The sequence below is a fragment of the Vulpes lagopus genome, chromosome 6 (genome assembly GCF_018345385.1).
Source record: "Vulpes lagopus strain Blue_001 chromosome 6, ASM1834538v1, whole genome shotgun sequence".
Taxonomy (NCBI): Eukaryota; Metazoa; Chordata; class Mammalia; order Carnivora; family Canidae; genus Vulpes; species Vulpes lagopus.
The window spans coordinates 105,982,209-105,997,193 of record NC_054829.1 but is presented as its reverse complement, the minus strand read 5'-3'; the positions used below and the strand labels follow the sequence as shown (position 1 = coordinate 105,997,193).

The window sequence follows — 14,985 nt, the reverse complement described above, 5'->3', positions numbered from 1 at the left end:
CTAACCAATTATTAATTACAATTAAAGAAACTGCTTTTGTAACCTTTATGAAGGTTCACAAATGAAACGCAATAAAAAGTGCTGATATTTTCATATACAAAAGGCAAGGATTTTGAAAGGGGGTGTTAATTTATTAATAACGTTAAAGTACTGTTTCACTAGCCTTCTTTTTAAAAATCAGTTATATACATAAACAAATCATTTTTTCTATCTGAAATCCACTGGGTTTAAGCTTAATTGTTCCTTTTAACGTCAAAAATTTGTTTTAATAAACACAGTTCTATTATAAGTTAAAGAAATAAAACATTTTATTTTAAAAATTCCAAGTATGCTTCAAATGAAAACTGCCCATTTATTAAGCCCCCAGACTTCCAAGTGTTATACAAAACATTTAAACATTTGTTCATACTTTTAGAGCAAAATCGCTTATTCTGTTGTACTCATTTTTGCATGGTGATGACATTTTAGTTCCACCGTCATAAAATGACCAGTTCTTCCAGACTTGCTCAAGAAACAAGTTTCTGAGCCATTGACGTAGATCATGCAGGAAGTTTCTCGGTCAACTCTTACACTTAACACTTAATGTCCTCTCCCTAATTAAGAGAAAATGAAAGTATTAAGGCTGTAGTAAATGAATTTTTAATAGCACTATAAATAAAATCTCAAGCTTAAAATCAACATTAATTCTTATACTATGTAGCCAACCAATTTACCAAATTTAACTGTCACTCATACTGCTTTTTCAAATTAATTCCGCAAAACAATTAAAAGTAGGTGAAAAAATCCAAAGGGAAAAGCAAGAAAGTGACATAAAATAAAGATCTAAATTAGGCTAAAGCAAAGAACACCATGGTGTTCCATATACTGGGGAAACAGAAATAAGACTGAATAAAAATTTAAAATGGTAGGTAATACCAATCCTAGAAATTCAGTGATTCAAAGACTATTTTTCCACACTCACCTCTGAAACCGCCACCACCCCTTCCTCTGAAGCCTCCACCTCCACCTCCTCTTCCACCTCTAAAACCACCTAAAAATAAAGGAAATATTTATAAAAATTATGGTAGCCTATCCTAATCTGATAAGCCTAATAACCTACGTTACAATTTTTTAAACAAGAATCCTGTTTTAATGAATTACCAAACTTGTAACTTTAAAGTTCCACTTAGCCTTACTATTAAATGTATGAGTAATTCAACTTCTGCTGAATTACTTTTTTGATTAAACTAAGGCTTTAAAAAAATAATAATAATAAAATAAACTAAGGCTTTTTATTCTAAGAACAAAAGGTAACAGATAGGGGTGGTTTCACTCTGAGGATATCATAATAAATACAATATTTAAAGTTAGTTGAGCCACATATGGACCATCACTGATGCTAACATATTTAATAAAAAATTAAAAATTTTCATTTATCCAATACATATTTGACCTCCTATTTCAGTCTCCATTTTTACTTCTTTTGATTAACTTTGTAAGGAATGATGAATTACAATAAGAGGAAAAAACATATTCCCAAAACAGTGGTATGTAAATATAAAAGTTTTAAGAAAACAAATGAATTTTTTTCAGTGTCACATGAGAGACTGAATATAGAATGGGAATGAGGGGGATCTCATTAGTGTCTTAAAAATATTTCAAAAAGATATATCCAGATTTCTTAAAGAGATTATCTCCTAGCTATCTGGATCAAAAAAAAGCATATTTAGAATGAAATAATTAAATTGAGAAAGGCAAAGTTAGAAACAGACTTCTTTCTCCTTTCTGTTTCAGTAACAGAAGATATCCAACCAATTTTTGGCTCCTGTTCCCAACTACTTAGGCTCTGCCATCATCCTGTCCCCCACCACACCACTACTCAGATCTAGGCATACTCAATACTGCACCACACCTTATCCCCAATCCTGCTCATCATCTAATGGTCCACAATGGTGAATGTACCAAAACTTTAAGAAATACATATATCAAAATGCTGAAATCAAAGCAATAAATTTATTGGTAAGTCTTTGCCAATTAACTGGGCAAATTAATTTTTGTAAGCCACCCATTTCCACATCTAAAATAAGGCTATCACCTATCTCACAAGGTTTTGCTGAATATTAAAAGAATACATATAAATATTAAAAGAATACAACTAGCTCTCAGCATATAATCAACACCCAATAATATTAATTAAAAAACTAAAACTCAGTCAAGATAATCTTACACTTTATAAAATGCAAAACAAAACATGGATAACCCCAAAGATAAAATCCCTCAAAATTATACTTTATTAGATTTTTTAAAAAAATAAGTCATTGAAACAAAGCATTATTACTATGATAATCTGTCAAGATTTGAAAATAGCTTTTCTAAAAAAAAACATAAAAGAGGTTTGCCTATATACAAAATTAAGTTGTACTGTGTGAATTGGCTGCAAGTTTGAAATCTCACTAGAAAATTTCCCCAAAAAACAACTTACCACCTCTACCACCTCTGCCACCTCCTCCTCTTCCTCCTCCTCGACCTCCTCTGCCACCACCTCTTGGAGGTCCCTTCTCACCTGGAGGTCGAGGTAAAAACCTCTGCAGTGGTAGCAGTTTATATGGGTCTATATAAAACTGGAAGTATGACAGAAAGAATTAGTGTGATGGCTTGGGAAGTGATACAGTATGATCATTAAGGATCTACACACTAGACTCAAGACTGCCTAGGTTCAAATCTCAACCCCATTAACTACTGTGTAACCGTGGGCAAAGACTTAATTTCTCTGTGCCTTCATGTCCTAATCTATCAGATGAAGAGAATGAAGCACCTACCCCATAGTCTTCATGAAGATCAAAAAAGTAATGTATACAAAGCCCTTAAACTTTCCACACGATAAGCATTACAAGCATATAAATAAAAATGAAGATCAATCCAATCTCATTTCTCTTTATAAATAGATGTCTTCTAAAAATTAACTACCTTTTCACAATAGAATTGCCCTTAAAACTATTAAGAATTTAACATTAAAATTCAAAATGAAGCACACACTATTTATTTCGAAACTCTGAAATATTTGAAACTTTGAAATATTGAAAACTATTTCAAACTACTGATCAAATCAGTAAGTATTTGCTGAACATACAAAGTAATAAAGGATATGCATAAATTAAACCCATTCTATTATTCAGGATTAAAGAGATTATTTTTCATAATAATGAGACATAATGAGGCATATTTCACAATTTTACATAAAACATGCATAAGGAGTTTCAAATGATAATGTATTACTTATAAGATGTCGGAATCCCTCTTTAGATACCACCTTTTATCACTCTTCCCAGAGTCCATTCTCTCAAAAGTAGTGTCTAGCTCTGCACTGCTCAATACAGTAGCCACTAGCCACATGTGGCTATTTAAATTAATTAATTAACAATTAAAAATTCGGGGAGCCCCGGTGGCGCAGCGGTTTGGCGCCGCCTGCAGCCTGGGGTGTGATCCTGGAGACCGGGATCGAGTCCCACGTTGGGCTCCCTGCATGGAGCCTGCTTCTCCCTCTGCCTGTGTCTCTGCCTCTCTCTCTCTCTGTGTCCATGAATAAATAAATAAAATCTTTTTAAAAAAACACACACAATTAAAAATTCAGTTCCTGGGACACCTGGGCAGCTCAGTGGTTGAGCATCTGCCTTTGGCTCAGGTTGTGATCCCAGAGTCCTGGAATCGAGTCCTGAATCAAGCTCTCTGCCGGGAACCTGCCTCTTTGTGTCTCTCATGAATAAATAAAATCTTTAAAGTAAATAATAAATAAGTAAATAAAATAAAAATTCAGTTCCTGAGTTACATTAGCCACATTTCAGGCACTCAATAGCTACAAATGGTTACTGGTTATTTTACTAGGCAGGTATTTCCATCATTACAGAAAATTCAATTGGATATCCTAGGCTGGATAATGAGGACCTGAACCTGAGCAGTGGATCTAGAAATGAAGAGAGGTAGAATGTCCCAATTTAGCATCCGTGAAAAAAACAAACAACAACAAAAATACAACAACAAAAATACTTAATAATAAAGTCTCAGGGGCCCCTGGGTGACTCAGTCAGTTAAGTATCTGCCTTCCACTCAGGTCATGATCTCAGGGTTCTGGGACTGAGCCCCACATTGGGCTCCCTGCTCAGTGGGGAGTCTGCTCCTCCCTCTCTCTGCACCTCCCCCCTGCTTATGCTCCATCTCTCTCTCAAATAAAATATTTTTAAAAAATAATAAATCCTCAAATAAGTAATACTGTGACAAAAGGCAGGCATCCAGATCAAATTTAAGTGGCTATCACAGGCCAATTCTTTTTTTCAGGTCACCAAATAAGAAGCCTGGCTCTTGGGCCTGCCTGAAGCAGCTGAATTTCCCAGTGGCTACTTGCCAGTTTCTACAGCAGCCATATGCCAGCAAGAAGGCACTGTCCCCATCTAGAATCTCTTACACCCATCTGGGTTCTGTGCCCACCACTCCATTGGCTCCATGACCTTTTGCCCTGCCTGTTGCTAAGTCCAAAGAACTCCGCGGCAGCACTTTGCCATAGCTGACCACTTCTATTCTCCTGACTCAGAAGATAACTACTTTTATGAAACTCTCCTGGTTTGCCTCCTCCTTTACTGGTGTTATTCTTAGTCTCCAGATAGATATAAAATTTAGGAGATACCCCAAAGCTCTTTTTCTTACTCTTTCTTCCTAGACTGTATCATGTACTATCTGCACAATGACAACCTGCAATCCCATCACTAATCCAGGCTCTTCCTTTGAGCTCCTATGTGAATAACTCACAAGTGCTTCAAACTCATCACGTCTAAAAGTGAATTCATCATCTTCCCCCAATTTCCTTCTTCTCCGGTGTCTCCCATTTTGGTACATGGTGACACCATCCACAAAGATCTGAAATCAGACATCTGAAAGATGGTGATATTTTTAACTTCAATTGTTAATCAACTACCAAGATCTATCAATGCTACTTCCTGTATTGTTCATAAATCCATCCACTTTTCTCCATTTCCACTGTCATTATTACCCTGGTCCGAAACACCATTTCTTCTGGGACTGATGCAACAGTCTCTGACCTGGCCCCTTCACATACAGTACTAACCCCTTTCCAGGGTGCTCTTTAATTTTTCTGGTGCTCTTTTTAAGTGTAACTTAACTGTATTTATCCTAATATTTAAAAACAAAACTAAAACTAAATGCTTTCCCATGACCTAAGGCCTTAGTAACCCTGCCCCTGCCTACCTCTCTAGACCCTCCTAAATGATCTATGTCCAAGCTACACTTCAGCCTTTTTCAGATCCTTAAACTGGCTGTCTCAGAGACTTGTACAGTTTTCTCTACTTATAATGTGCTTCCCACCTGTTTGAATAGCAGTGGTTCCCAAGTGCTAATCTAATTACATCAAAATTATCCAGGAACCTGCCTTTTTACAATTGAAGCCTGGTCCCTATCTGAGGACTTACCAGCTCCAATTTCTAAGAGTGGGACCAAGAAATACATGACCTTAAAAGCTCCCTTAGATATTCTGATGAGCAACAAGGTTTGGAAATCACCTCTAATCAACTTCCAGGTCTCAGCTTCTAGTTTACTCAGAAAGCCAATATACTAAATATGGTCCCACTACTAACATCCTCATGGCAATCTGCAGTTCTCCTTCACAGCATTTATCATGTTTTGAAAGATCTGTGAAATCATTTAATATCTGACTTCTCTCAAATAATGTTTCCTAATTTAACACTTTATTTAGAAAGTTTGATCATATAAGCTTTCAGTAAGAATCTTACATAAACGAAAAAACATACTGTAGCAGTTACAGAATTTGCCTAAGAGTAATTTCTGAAAGCTTGTATTAAATTACTTTTAAGGATCAGTAAGCTCAACATTTAAAGTACAGAACATATCAATTTAAGAGCTTCACTAGTGATATACTGGAGGGTTCAAGTGCTCTAAGTAGCACTATCCTAAGGAAGGTCATTTACTTACAAAACCAAAGATCCTACTTATCAGAAGCTTCACTCACCTTCTGCAGTTTTTTAAAGGAAGATGCCTTCATATTTTCTGACAATTTAACAGAAAAATACTATTAGTTACATTAAGGAATAAGCAATTAAGATCACAAGAGGTAACCTTCTGAATTCCTATGTAATTCTAAAAACAAAGCTATATGGAAATATCTAGGAAAAGTAAGAAATAAGTTTCCAAGAGGAAATGAAGTTTTTATTTTTAAAACTTCTAATTCCACGCTATTTCAGTAGCATCATCATAATCAAAGCAAAGTACCTTAATCCTGTAGCACTTATCCAAATGGTAATTACTTCTAAAACCTTCCAAAAAGGAAGTTACTCTATTATAGTCTTCCTTTTCAATATGGGGAGATACATTCTCTTCTCTTGATTCTCCTTTATGTTACAATCTTACCAATACTCTCTCCCAATTGAATAAAACAAGAAGTTTAATTAAAACAATACTTAGCTCCAGAAAAAAGCAAATGGTAACCTTCTAATGAGATCACTCGGTCTTCTAATGAAAAAGGATACAAAATCTCTAAGTTGTCCAAATATTTCATCCACTTTACCAATTTGTTCTTTGTTCTCTAAATAAACTGGAGCATTAAAATAAGGCACCTTATTTTCGTCTGTGGTACATTTACAAACTATGTCATCTTCACAGGGATGCAGGAACTCTCCTAATACTGAAATAGGACAAAAAAATGTTAAAATATAAAACAGTTTCAAATGATATTGACCAACATCATCTGGAAGCTTTCTTCTTGGGTACCTGGGATTTCATTTATCTGTTCTCCTCTGAGGCAAAAAAAAAAAAAAAAAAAAAAAGCCAAAAACTCCACATTAGCTCTGTGACCTGGGGTAAGATTCTTTTCTCTGATTCACTGTCCTATTCTTAATAAGGGCAAATAGCAATACCAACACCCTATATATATTACTATGAGGAATAAACACAATAATAAATGTCAGGTGCTTAGAAAGGTGCCTGGCACATTAAGGCCATCCAACCTATAACAGGTGTTTTATTATAACAATAAATATTATTATTAAACACCATGCTTACATTCTGTCTCTTCATTTCCCCAGTCCCTAATTGTAAATCAGTCTTTGTTCTCCTTTTTTCCTCCCTTTTTATAACTTCCTACTACCACCTCTTTACCAATGACTCTTCACTCTTTTTCAGGGACGTGTGGAATCCAAAATTACTACCTTTATTTCTGACCGTCACCCCAAACTAAAAAACTCATCACATCCCTCCAAAACCAATTATTCATCCCTATCACCCAAAATCCAAACCTGGAACCTTTTATTCCCCCAAATTAGCCAAGTTCTACTGAATTTATTTCCATTGAAATTGCTCTCCCATCAAACCCGTCCTTTTTTCCTCCTCACTTTCACTACCCTCACAGTGCATCATGCACGGACTGTTGCATGCTTGTGGGCTGGGACCTATAACTCTAGCCATTGCACTCTTCAAACCATTTTGCACACTGATCCAACCAGTGTGAGGTTGCACTCTCTTCATCACTTCTCCTTTTTGATGTAGGCTTCTACTATCAAATCTGTCTCACATCCCAGGACTTCCATCCCACCTCATTGATAATTACTTCAAATCTACTCTCATTGGGTTTTTTCCTTGGCTTCCCTCCCCTCTGTAGATTCCCTAACAAGCAATTTTCCTCACTTCTCTTATTTATGAAAAGCAATGGAGAGCACGGGCTTTGGAGTCAGAAAACGTGGCTTTGTAGCTCAAACGGATCACTTATTAATATGATGCCAGCAAAGAAACTTATTACTACGACCCTAGCAAAGAAACTCAACTCTCACGGTTTTCTTACCTGTAAAACGGGGACAACAGGAATAAACATACAGTATTGCCTACTTAATAACTTCCTTTCAGCCCAAGCTCAAGTTCCACCTCCACGACGCATTCTAAGTGTTGTTCTGCTTTCTTGATCTCCCCTTTACATTTGAGCGCTACAACACGATTGTAAGTCAGCTTACAGCATCTCCAGACCCGATTCCCCAACCAAGCAGCAACTTCCATAGGAGAGCTGCTAGAGCTACCTTTCAGCACGCTCACTTCCCATACTTAAACCCACAACCTCCGCCCCCAAGTAGGTTAAGCTTTGAAACCGACATACAAACTACGTGTTCCGGAGGTCCTTGGTCTTGGCCTTTGTTAAAGCCTCCGCGGCCACCTCCTCGTCCAAATCCTCCTCTACCACCACCGCCGCCTCGGAAATTACCGCCTCCACCTCGGAAGTGGTTGTTGCTTCCGCCGCGACTGAAGCCACCACCTCGATTAAAGCCTCCACGACCACCGCCTCGAAAAGACATGCTTACTCTACCTGGTAAGAAAAACAGTACGTATCTTTTTGGTCATTGTGGCCTCTGGGTCCACCACCCTCTGTGCCACGGTCAGAACATCATACAGCGGGACAGTAATAAGTGCAGCAACCTTGCCACCTCACCCAAGGCCAAGCCGCCAGAGATGAACCCGAGGGTGAGGAGTGTCACCTTCCCGTTGCCCTGTGCGCGCGGACCGACCGCTCACCAGCCTCTCCGCCCCCGGTCAGTATCTCCTCCCCCAGCAGGCAGAAAGGTCTTCACGCCACATTCCCTTCCTTCCCCCCTCCCTCCGTAGCCAGTCCCGCGTCCAGACATCCTCAGACCCCTCTGCTCGCTACCGCAACGCACCGGAGCCACGTGCACCTCAGGCCCCGCTGCCCCCACCCACCCGCCAGCCCGGTACTTCCGCCGTGAACGAGCCTCCTCGGCCACCGTACCCGCACAAAGGTGGCGGGGAGCGACCAGAAATTCGAACGACTGATTTACAAAAAAGCCAGTCACCGGCAGAACCGGGGGCGCTGTCACATTTCCAAAACAGCCTTCAGCGCTGGAAGAGCGGCAATACGACCCACCGTCAAACAGTAGTTTACGGCAGTCACGTCCGCTTGCCTACGGAGGAGCGGAGGAAATGACGTATAATAGTGGCGTCCGTTGAATCGAGAAGTTGCCGGAAGTGCGGCCGCGCTGTTGCCCCGGGAGATGGTTGGCGTGAGAGTTCCGCCCCCCTCTCCCGGGGACCTGGCGGTTCCAGGTGGCTGGGAGCTGGTGGGGAGCCCTGGCTTCTCAGGCTGCAGAATGGTCTCCTCGTTCGTTAGTTCGTCGCCAGCCCCAGCAACTGTACTGCCCCATCTCTGAGTTTGCAGCTGCGCTGTACCCAGGGGTGGATCTGGTGGGGTCGCAACCCGCGCAGGGCTTCCTGCGTTCTGCTGAGCGCGTCTGTTTCTTCCGGACCTTTTGAAGTAAGCTCGACTGTGAGGTGAACTGTGGCGGTTCTTTTGTCCTGTCGTTACACTTCGTTAAAGGAAGGGGAAAAGTGCGTGCATGTGTGTTCTTTTCTTTAAAAATGTTTTTTCTAAAAATAAAATAAATTAAAATGTTTTTTCTTTAAAAGTATATTTTATGTAACAAAAAACGAAGCCGTATTTTAAAAAATTATTTTAAAGATTTCATTTATTCATTCATGAGAGACACAGGCAGAGGGAGAAGAGGCTCCATGCAGGGAGTCCGACATGGGACTCGATCCCGGGTCTCCAGGATCACGCCCTGGGCTGAAGGCGGCGCTAAACTGCTGAGCCACCGGGGCTGCCCTAAGCTGTATTTTTATCTTTTACGCCAAATAGTTTATTTAATTTGTCAAGACTTTTTTTTTTTTTCTTTTTAACCTTTTAGTTAGGTGATCTCTACACCCAACCTAGGGCTCGAACTCACAGCTGGGAGGGAAGAGTGGCAGGCTCTTCTGACTGAGCCGGCCAGGGGTCCCTGGAGAGGAGGTTTTGAGCACTGACACAGGCCATGGACCATCTATGCTACAAGCCCCTCTATCCTTTTTTTCCTTTAAGACCTTAATACCTAATTTAAGCTTCCGGTGAGATTTCTCTACCAAGGAAAGCTAGTGATCTCCTATTTGTTAAATTTGGTTGGTCTCTTTTATACTGGAATCTTTTGAGACCTTCCTTCCTTTGGTATTTGACACAGTCCACCTCCTCTTCTTTGAAAGGGTGCGGATTGGTACCTGCTTCAGAGGGCTGATGTAATTGGGAAAGAACTTTGTGAACTTCGCTATGGGAATACTAGTGATGTAGTTTTGGAAATATAGGTGAGGTTTGCTGGGGTGAAGTCCAGAGCCAACCACCAAGAAAGAATTCTTGAGACGTCTTTGGTGCAAAATGGTGGGGGGGTTTTTTGTTTGTTTTTTTGTTTGTTGTTTGTTTGTTTGTTTGTTTAAAGCATGGGGGCAGGACCCACAGGCAGGAAGAGTGCTGCTGCCCCGGGCTAGTGAGGGCTGGCTGATTATATACCTGGGAGTTGAAGGTAAGGAAAAGGGAAGTTTCAAAAAGATTTCCATATGTTGGGGAGGACCTGTAAGATACTGGAGGCCTTGCAGTTGTCAAGTTGATATGAGAGAGCTTGGGTCTTGCCTCATGGAGTTGAAGAATGAATCTCAAGGACAATAGAGAGTGAGCAAAGCGATAAAAGTTTAGTAAGCAGAGGGAAACCTGGGTGGCGCAGCGGTTTGGCGCCTGCCTTTGGCCCAGGGCACGATCCTGGAGACCCGGGATCGAGTCCCACGTCGGGCTCCCGGTGCATGGAGCCTGCTTCTCCCTCTGCCTGTGTCTCTGCCTCTCTCTCTCTCTCTCTCTCTGTGACTAAAATAAATGAATGAATGAATAAATAAATAAATAAAGTTTAGTAAGCAGAGGTACAGAGAAATCTCTCAGAAGCCAGAGGGGTCCCCACAGGATTGCCACAGGGCTTTTAGTGGCAGTCTTTGATTGAGAACCGGGCCAGGGAGCCCAATGGCCTTGACATTCTTGTGCAGTCTTGGATTGATCAGAGAGTATTGATAACACCATAATGACTGACTTCTTTGTGGTCTGGTGAGTTTCCGTGATTACTTAGGAAACCATCAAAGGGAGATACTCCCCAACATTTTGGAGCTAGGAAGCCAGGTTTATTATTTTTCTCTGTTTTTACTGTCTTTGTTTTCTTGGGATGGGTGGGAGCCTGACTCTGGACCTTTCGTTTATGGGAACCCACAGATTTCTGGGAACTTGATTCTCAGCCTTTCCCTTAACTTTCCCTGCCTAGCCCCATTTGCGGCTCATTCCTACATCAAAGTTAAGGTTGTTTTTCCTCTAGCAGGGCATTAACATTAAGATACTTGGGAACTTCCTGGGGGAAAGTCACATATATTCCCACCCAGGAGTGGAAGGGGGGTGTTGCAGGGTGTGAGCTTGTGCTTTGTTCTCAGCTAGCCTTCTGTTCCCTCATCACTAGGAATCACAATATGTCTTCTGCACTATTCTAAGCCCCTAAGAAGCCTACATATAAAAGGAACTTGATAAATGTATTTTTATTCATATTGGTAAATGTATTTTAAATACTGTATATCATGAAGAATATTACTCATAACTGCCCTGCTCTATTTTGCTTTGCATAACTGCCCTGCTCTATTTTGCTTTGCTTCATTTAACTTTTATGTTCAGCGTTTAGCTCCATTTGGGGTCCACTGTTATTTCTAACTCACTGTGATAAAAATTATTGAAGTTTTATAAGACCTTCAGGATTACCTGGTTCCCCTTTATTTTACTTCTTGACAGCAAGAAAGTAACATTCAGAGACGTGAAGTAACTTCAGCCACTTAGAGGAACAAAGTAGAACCCTAGAGTCTCAGAGTTTTCAGTCCGTTTCGGTCCCACCCCTCACCTCTTATTCTTCCCAAATTGTGCGTCATTCCAGTTCCCTGTTAGTCTTCATGATAGCACCATACCCTTGGTTTCTGAATCTTTGGACTCAGACCTCTGAGTACTCTCCTCTATCATTGTTATCAATCTAATTTGTTACACAATAAGAGAAACTAATACAGATTTTGGTTCTAATTTGTTACACAATAACAAAAACTAATACAGATTTTGGTTCTCAGCGCAAACAGGATGTTTGCGCTGAGAAGTGGACTGTGGTAATACTGCCAAGAAAATAGGCGAGATTTTGCCAAATTCTTTGAAGATCAAGAATGGCTGCAGAAACTAGCCTGCTTAGGAGACATTTTTTCCTTACATGACCTTGTTGAATTGGTTGAGTATGTGGGGCTCAATCTCACGACCTTGAGATCATCACATTGGACTTTAAGTCATGTTTGTAAAACAGTTTCTAACAAAGTGTAAAACAAGAAAACTACACAAGGAAATCAGAAAGGAAAAATGAAATCTTTATAATTCACTCTTAATGACAAGCTCCATGTTTTGCAATCACAAAATTACAAAACAACAGGGAGGCATCTGAGTCATAGCTTTACTTAGAATTTACTCCTTGATTTTTCTTTTAATCATATCAGGGAAAGTTTGTTTGCTCTCTGGTAGCTGTGGGTATGGAGAGGCTGGGGGAGGATAAGGAGATACAGTTCAAGAGGGAGAAGCTGATGCCATCAGCCTATCACTACCCTCTCAGTACAATTCAGCACTCACTAATTATCAATAGCATCCCCTATCTCACATCAAAAACAGAGTGGACTCTACCAAATGGACATAGTCATGCAGACACTGCCATATAGCTGAAAAATCTCTAGCAAAATTACTAACAGAGCTGCTTGATCACTTTTCATTACTGCAAGTACTGGCATTGCATGGAGAAGGAAAGTCAAAAAAATTAAAAATTTTCCCCTTTCTTTTTTTTTTTGAATTCCTAGTGACTTCTCACAGAACTCCTAACGGCATCTGCAGAACCCAACTGAGAAATCTACACTAGATTCTAAGTTCCCGAAGAATGGACACTACAGTTTGTTTTGGAATCCTAAGCATTTAGCACAGTGCCTATAAAAAAAAATAATGCCCAATAAGTATTTGTTACCTGAACTAAACTGAACTTTATAATTTGAATTTCTGACCATTTATTGTGTTTGTCAACAAAGTGACTACAGAATAATGGACAAAGAGATTATAAAAGAAATGGAGGGGGATGCCTGGGTGGCTCAGCGTTGAGCATCTGCCTTCAGCTCAGGGCATGATCCCGGGATCCAGGATCGAGTCCCACATCAGGCTCCTTGCAGGAAGCCTGCTTCTCCCTCTGCCTGTGTGTCTGCCTCTCTCTCTCTCTCTCTCTCTCTCATGAATAAATAAATAAAATCTTTTAAAAAAATGGAGGGAAAAAGAGAAAGCATATAAGTAGCATACATCCATTTGTGCTACTGAAAAGTTAGTAATTAAAATTAAAATTCTTGGTAAGGAGATATTCTAAACAACAGAGAAGAGAAAGGGCTGAAAAACCTTATACTAGAACAAGATGTTCTAAGGACTTAGCCAAAGTTGACTGTAAATTGGAAACAATATGAACTCATGACTTTCTTTTTTAAAACTTTTATTATTAAAATTTCAAACATAAAAGTTCAGAGAGCAGTATAACAAACCTCATAATTCAGTTTCAACAATTACCAGCATTTTGCAAATCTTGTTTCATCTATCCCTTCCTTATTATAATATATATAATTATAAATTATGCATATAAACATTTTTTTTTAGATTTTATTCATTCACAAGTGAAACAGAGGCAGAGACATTGACAGAGGGAAAAACAAGCTCCCCACAGGGGACCCGACATGGGATTCAATCCTCGGACCCAGGATCATGCCCCGAGCCAAAGGCAGATACATAACCACTGAGCTACCCAGGCATCCTTAAAATATTTTATTTTATTTTTTTAAAATAAATTTATTTTTTATTGGTGTTCAATTTACCAACATACAGAATAACACCCAGTGCTCATCCCATCAAGTGCCCCCCTCAGTGCCCGTCACCCATTCCCCCCGCACCCCCTGCCCTCCTCCCCTTCCACCACCCCTAGATCATTTCCCAGAGTTAGGAGTCTTTATGTTCTGTCTCCCTTTCTGATATTTCCCACACATTTCTTCTCCCTTCCCTTATATTCCCTTTCACTATTGTTTATATTCCCCAAATGAATGAGAACATACACTGTTTGTCCTCCAATTGACTTATTTCACTCAGCATAATACCCTCCAGTTCCGTCCACTTTGAAGCAAATGGTGGGTATTTGTCGTTTCTAATGGCTGAGTAATATTCCATTGTATACATAAACCACATCTTCTTTATCCATTCATTTTTCGATGGACACCGAGGCTCCTTCCACAGTTTGGCTATTGTGGACATTGCTGCTATAAACATCGGGGTGCAGGTGTCCCGGCGTTTCATTGCATCTGAATCTTTGGGGTAAATCCCCAACAGTGCAATTGCTGGGTCGTAGGGCAGGTTTGTTTTTAACTCTTTGAGGAACCTCCACACAGTTTTCTAGAGTGGCTGCACCAGTTCACATTCCCACCAACAGTGTAAGAGGGTTCCCTTTTCTCCACATCCTCTCCAACATTTGTGGTTAATGTTAATTTTCCCCATTCTCACTGGTGTGAGGTGGTATCTCATTGTGGTTGTGATTTGTATTTCCCTGATGGCAAGTGATGCGGAGCATTTTCTCATGTGCATGTTGGCCATGTCTATGTCTTCCTCTGTGAAATTTCTCTTCATGTCTTTTGCCCCATTTTCCCCATTCTCACTGGTGTGAGGTGGTATCTCATTGTGGTTGTGATTTGTATTTCCCTGATGGCAAGTGATGCGGAGCATTTTCTCATGTGCATGTTGGCCATGTCTATGTCTTCCTCTGTGAAATTTCTCTTCATGTCTTTTGCCCATTTCATGATTGGATTATTTGTTTCTTTGGAAAATATTTTATTTTAAAAATATATATTTTTAAATTTGTGATTCCAAAATATTTTATCTTATAATTATTTATAAATTACTATTATATATTTTTTATTTTATATGTATGTATGTATTTGAGGGGGGGGCTAGAGTATTTTGTGGTAAGCTTCACATAGCATTTCATCCATAAATCTCCACCAGAGGACTTTTTT

The 14,985-nt window shown here is 39.7% G+C and overlaps 1 protein-coding gene across 6 annotated transcripts; it reads right to left on the bottom strand.

Annotated features, from left to right (window-relative positions):
- Positions 1-283: 283 nt before the first annotated feature.
- On the bottom strand, positions 284-9,014 carry GAR1 (GAR1 ribonucleoprotein). Of its 6 annotated transcripts, none has more exons than XM_041760125.1 (7): positions 8,924-9,014; positions 8,144-8,350; positions 6,531-6,685; positions 6,014-6,073; positions 2,462-2,600; positions 962-1,030; positions 284-593 (listed from the first exon to the last, which is right to left on the bottom strand). In XM_041760125.1, exons 2-7 carry the CDS (start codon positions 8,337-8,339, stop codon positions 580-582), a joined length of 633 nt encoding a protein of 210 aa, XP_041616059.1. In that variant the 5' UTR covers positions 8,340-8,350; positions 8,924-9,014; the 3' UTR covers positions 284-579. The 6 variants fall into 6 exon arrangements, with proteins under 6 accessions (XP_041616059.1, XP_041616057.1, XP_041616056.1 ...); XM_041760123.1 differs by having other exon boundaries at positions 8,853-8,943; XM_041760122.1 differs by lacking the exon at positions 8,924-9,014 and adding an exon at positions 8,789-8,917.
- Between the last annotated feature and the right edge of the window lie 5,971 nt (positions 9,015-14,985).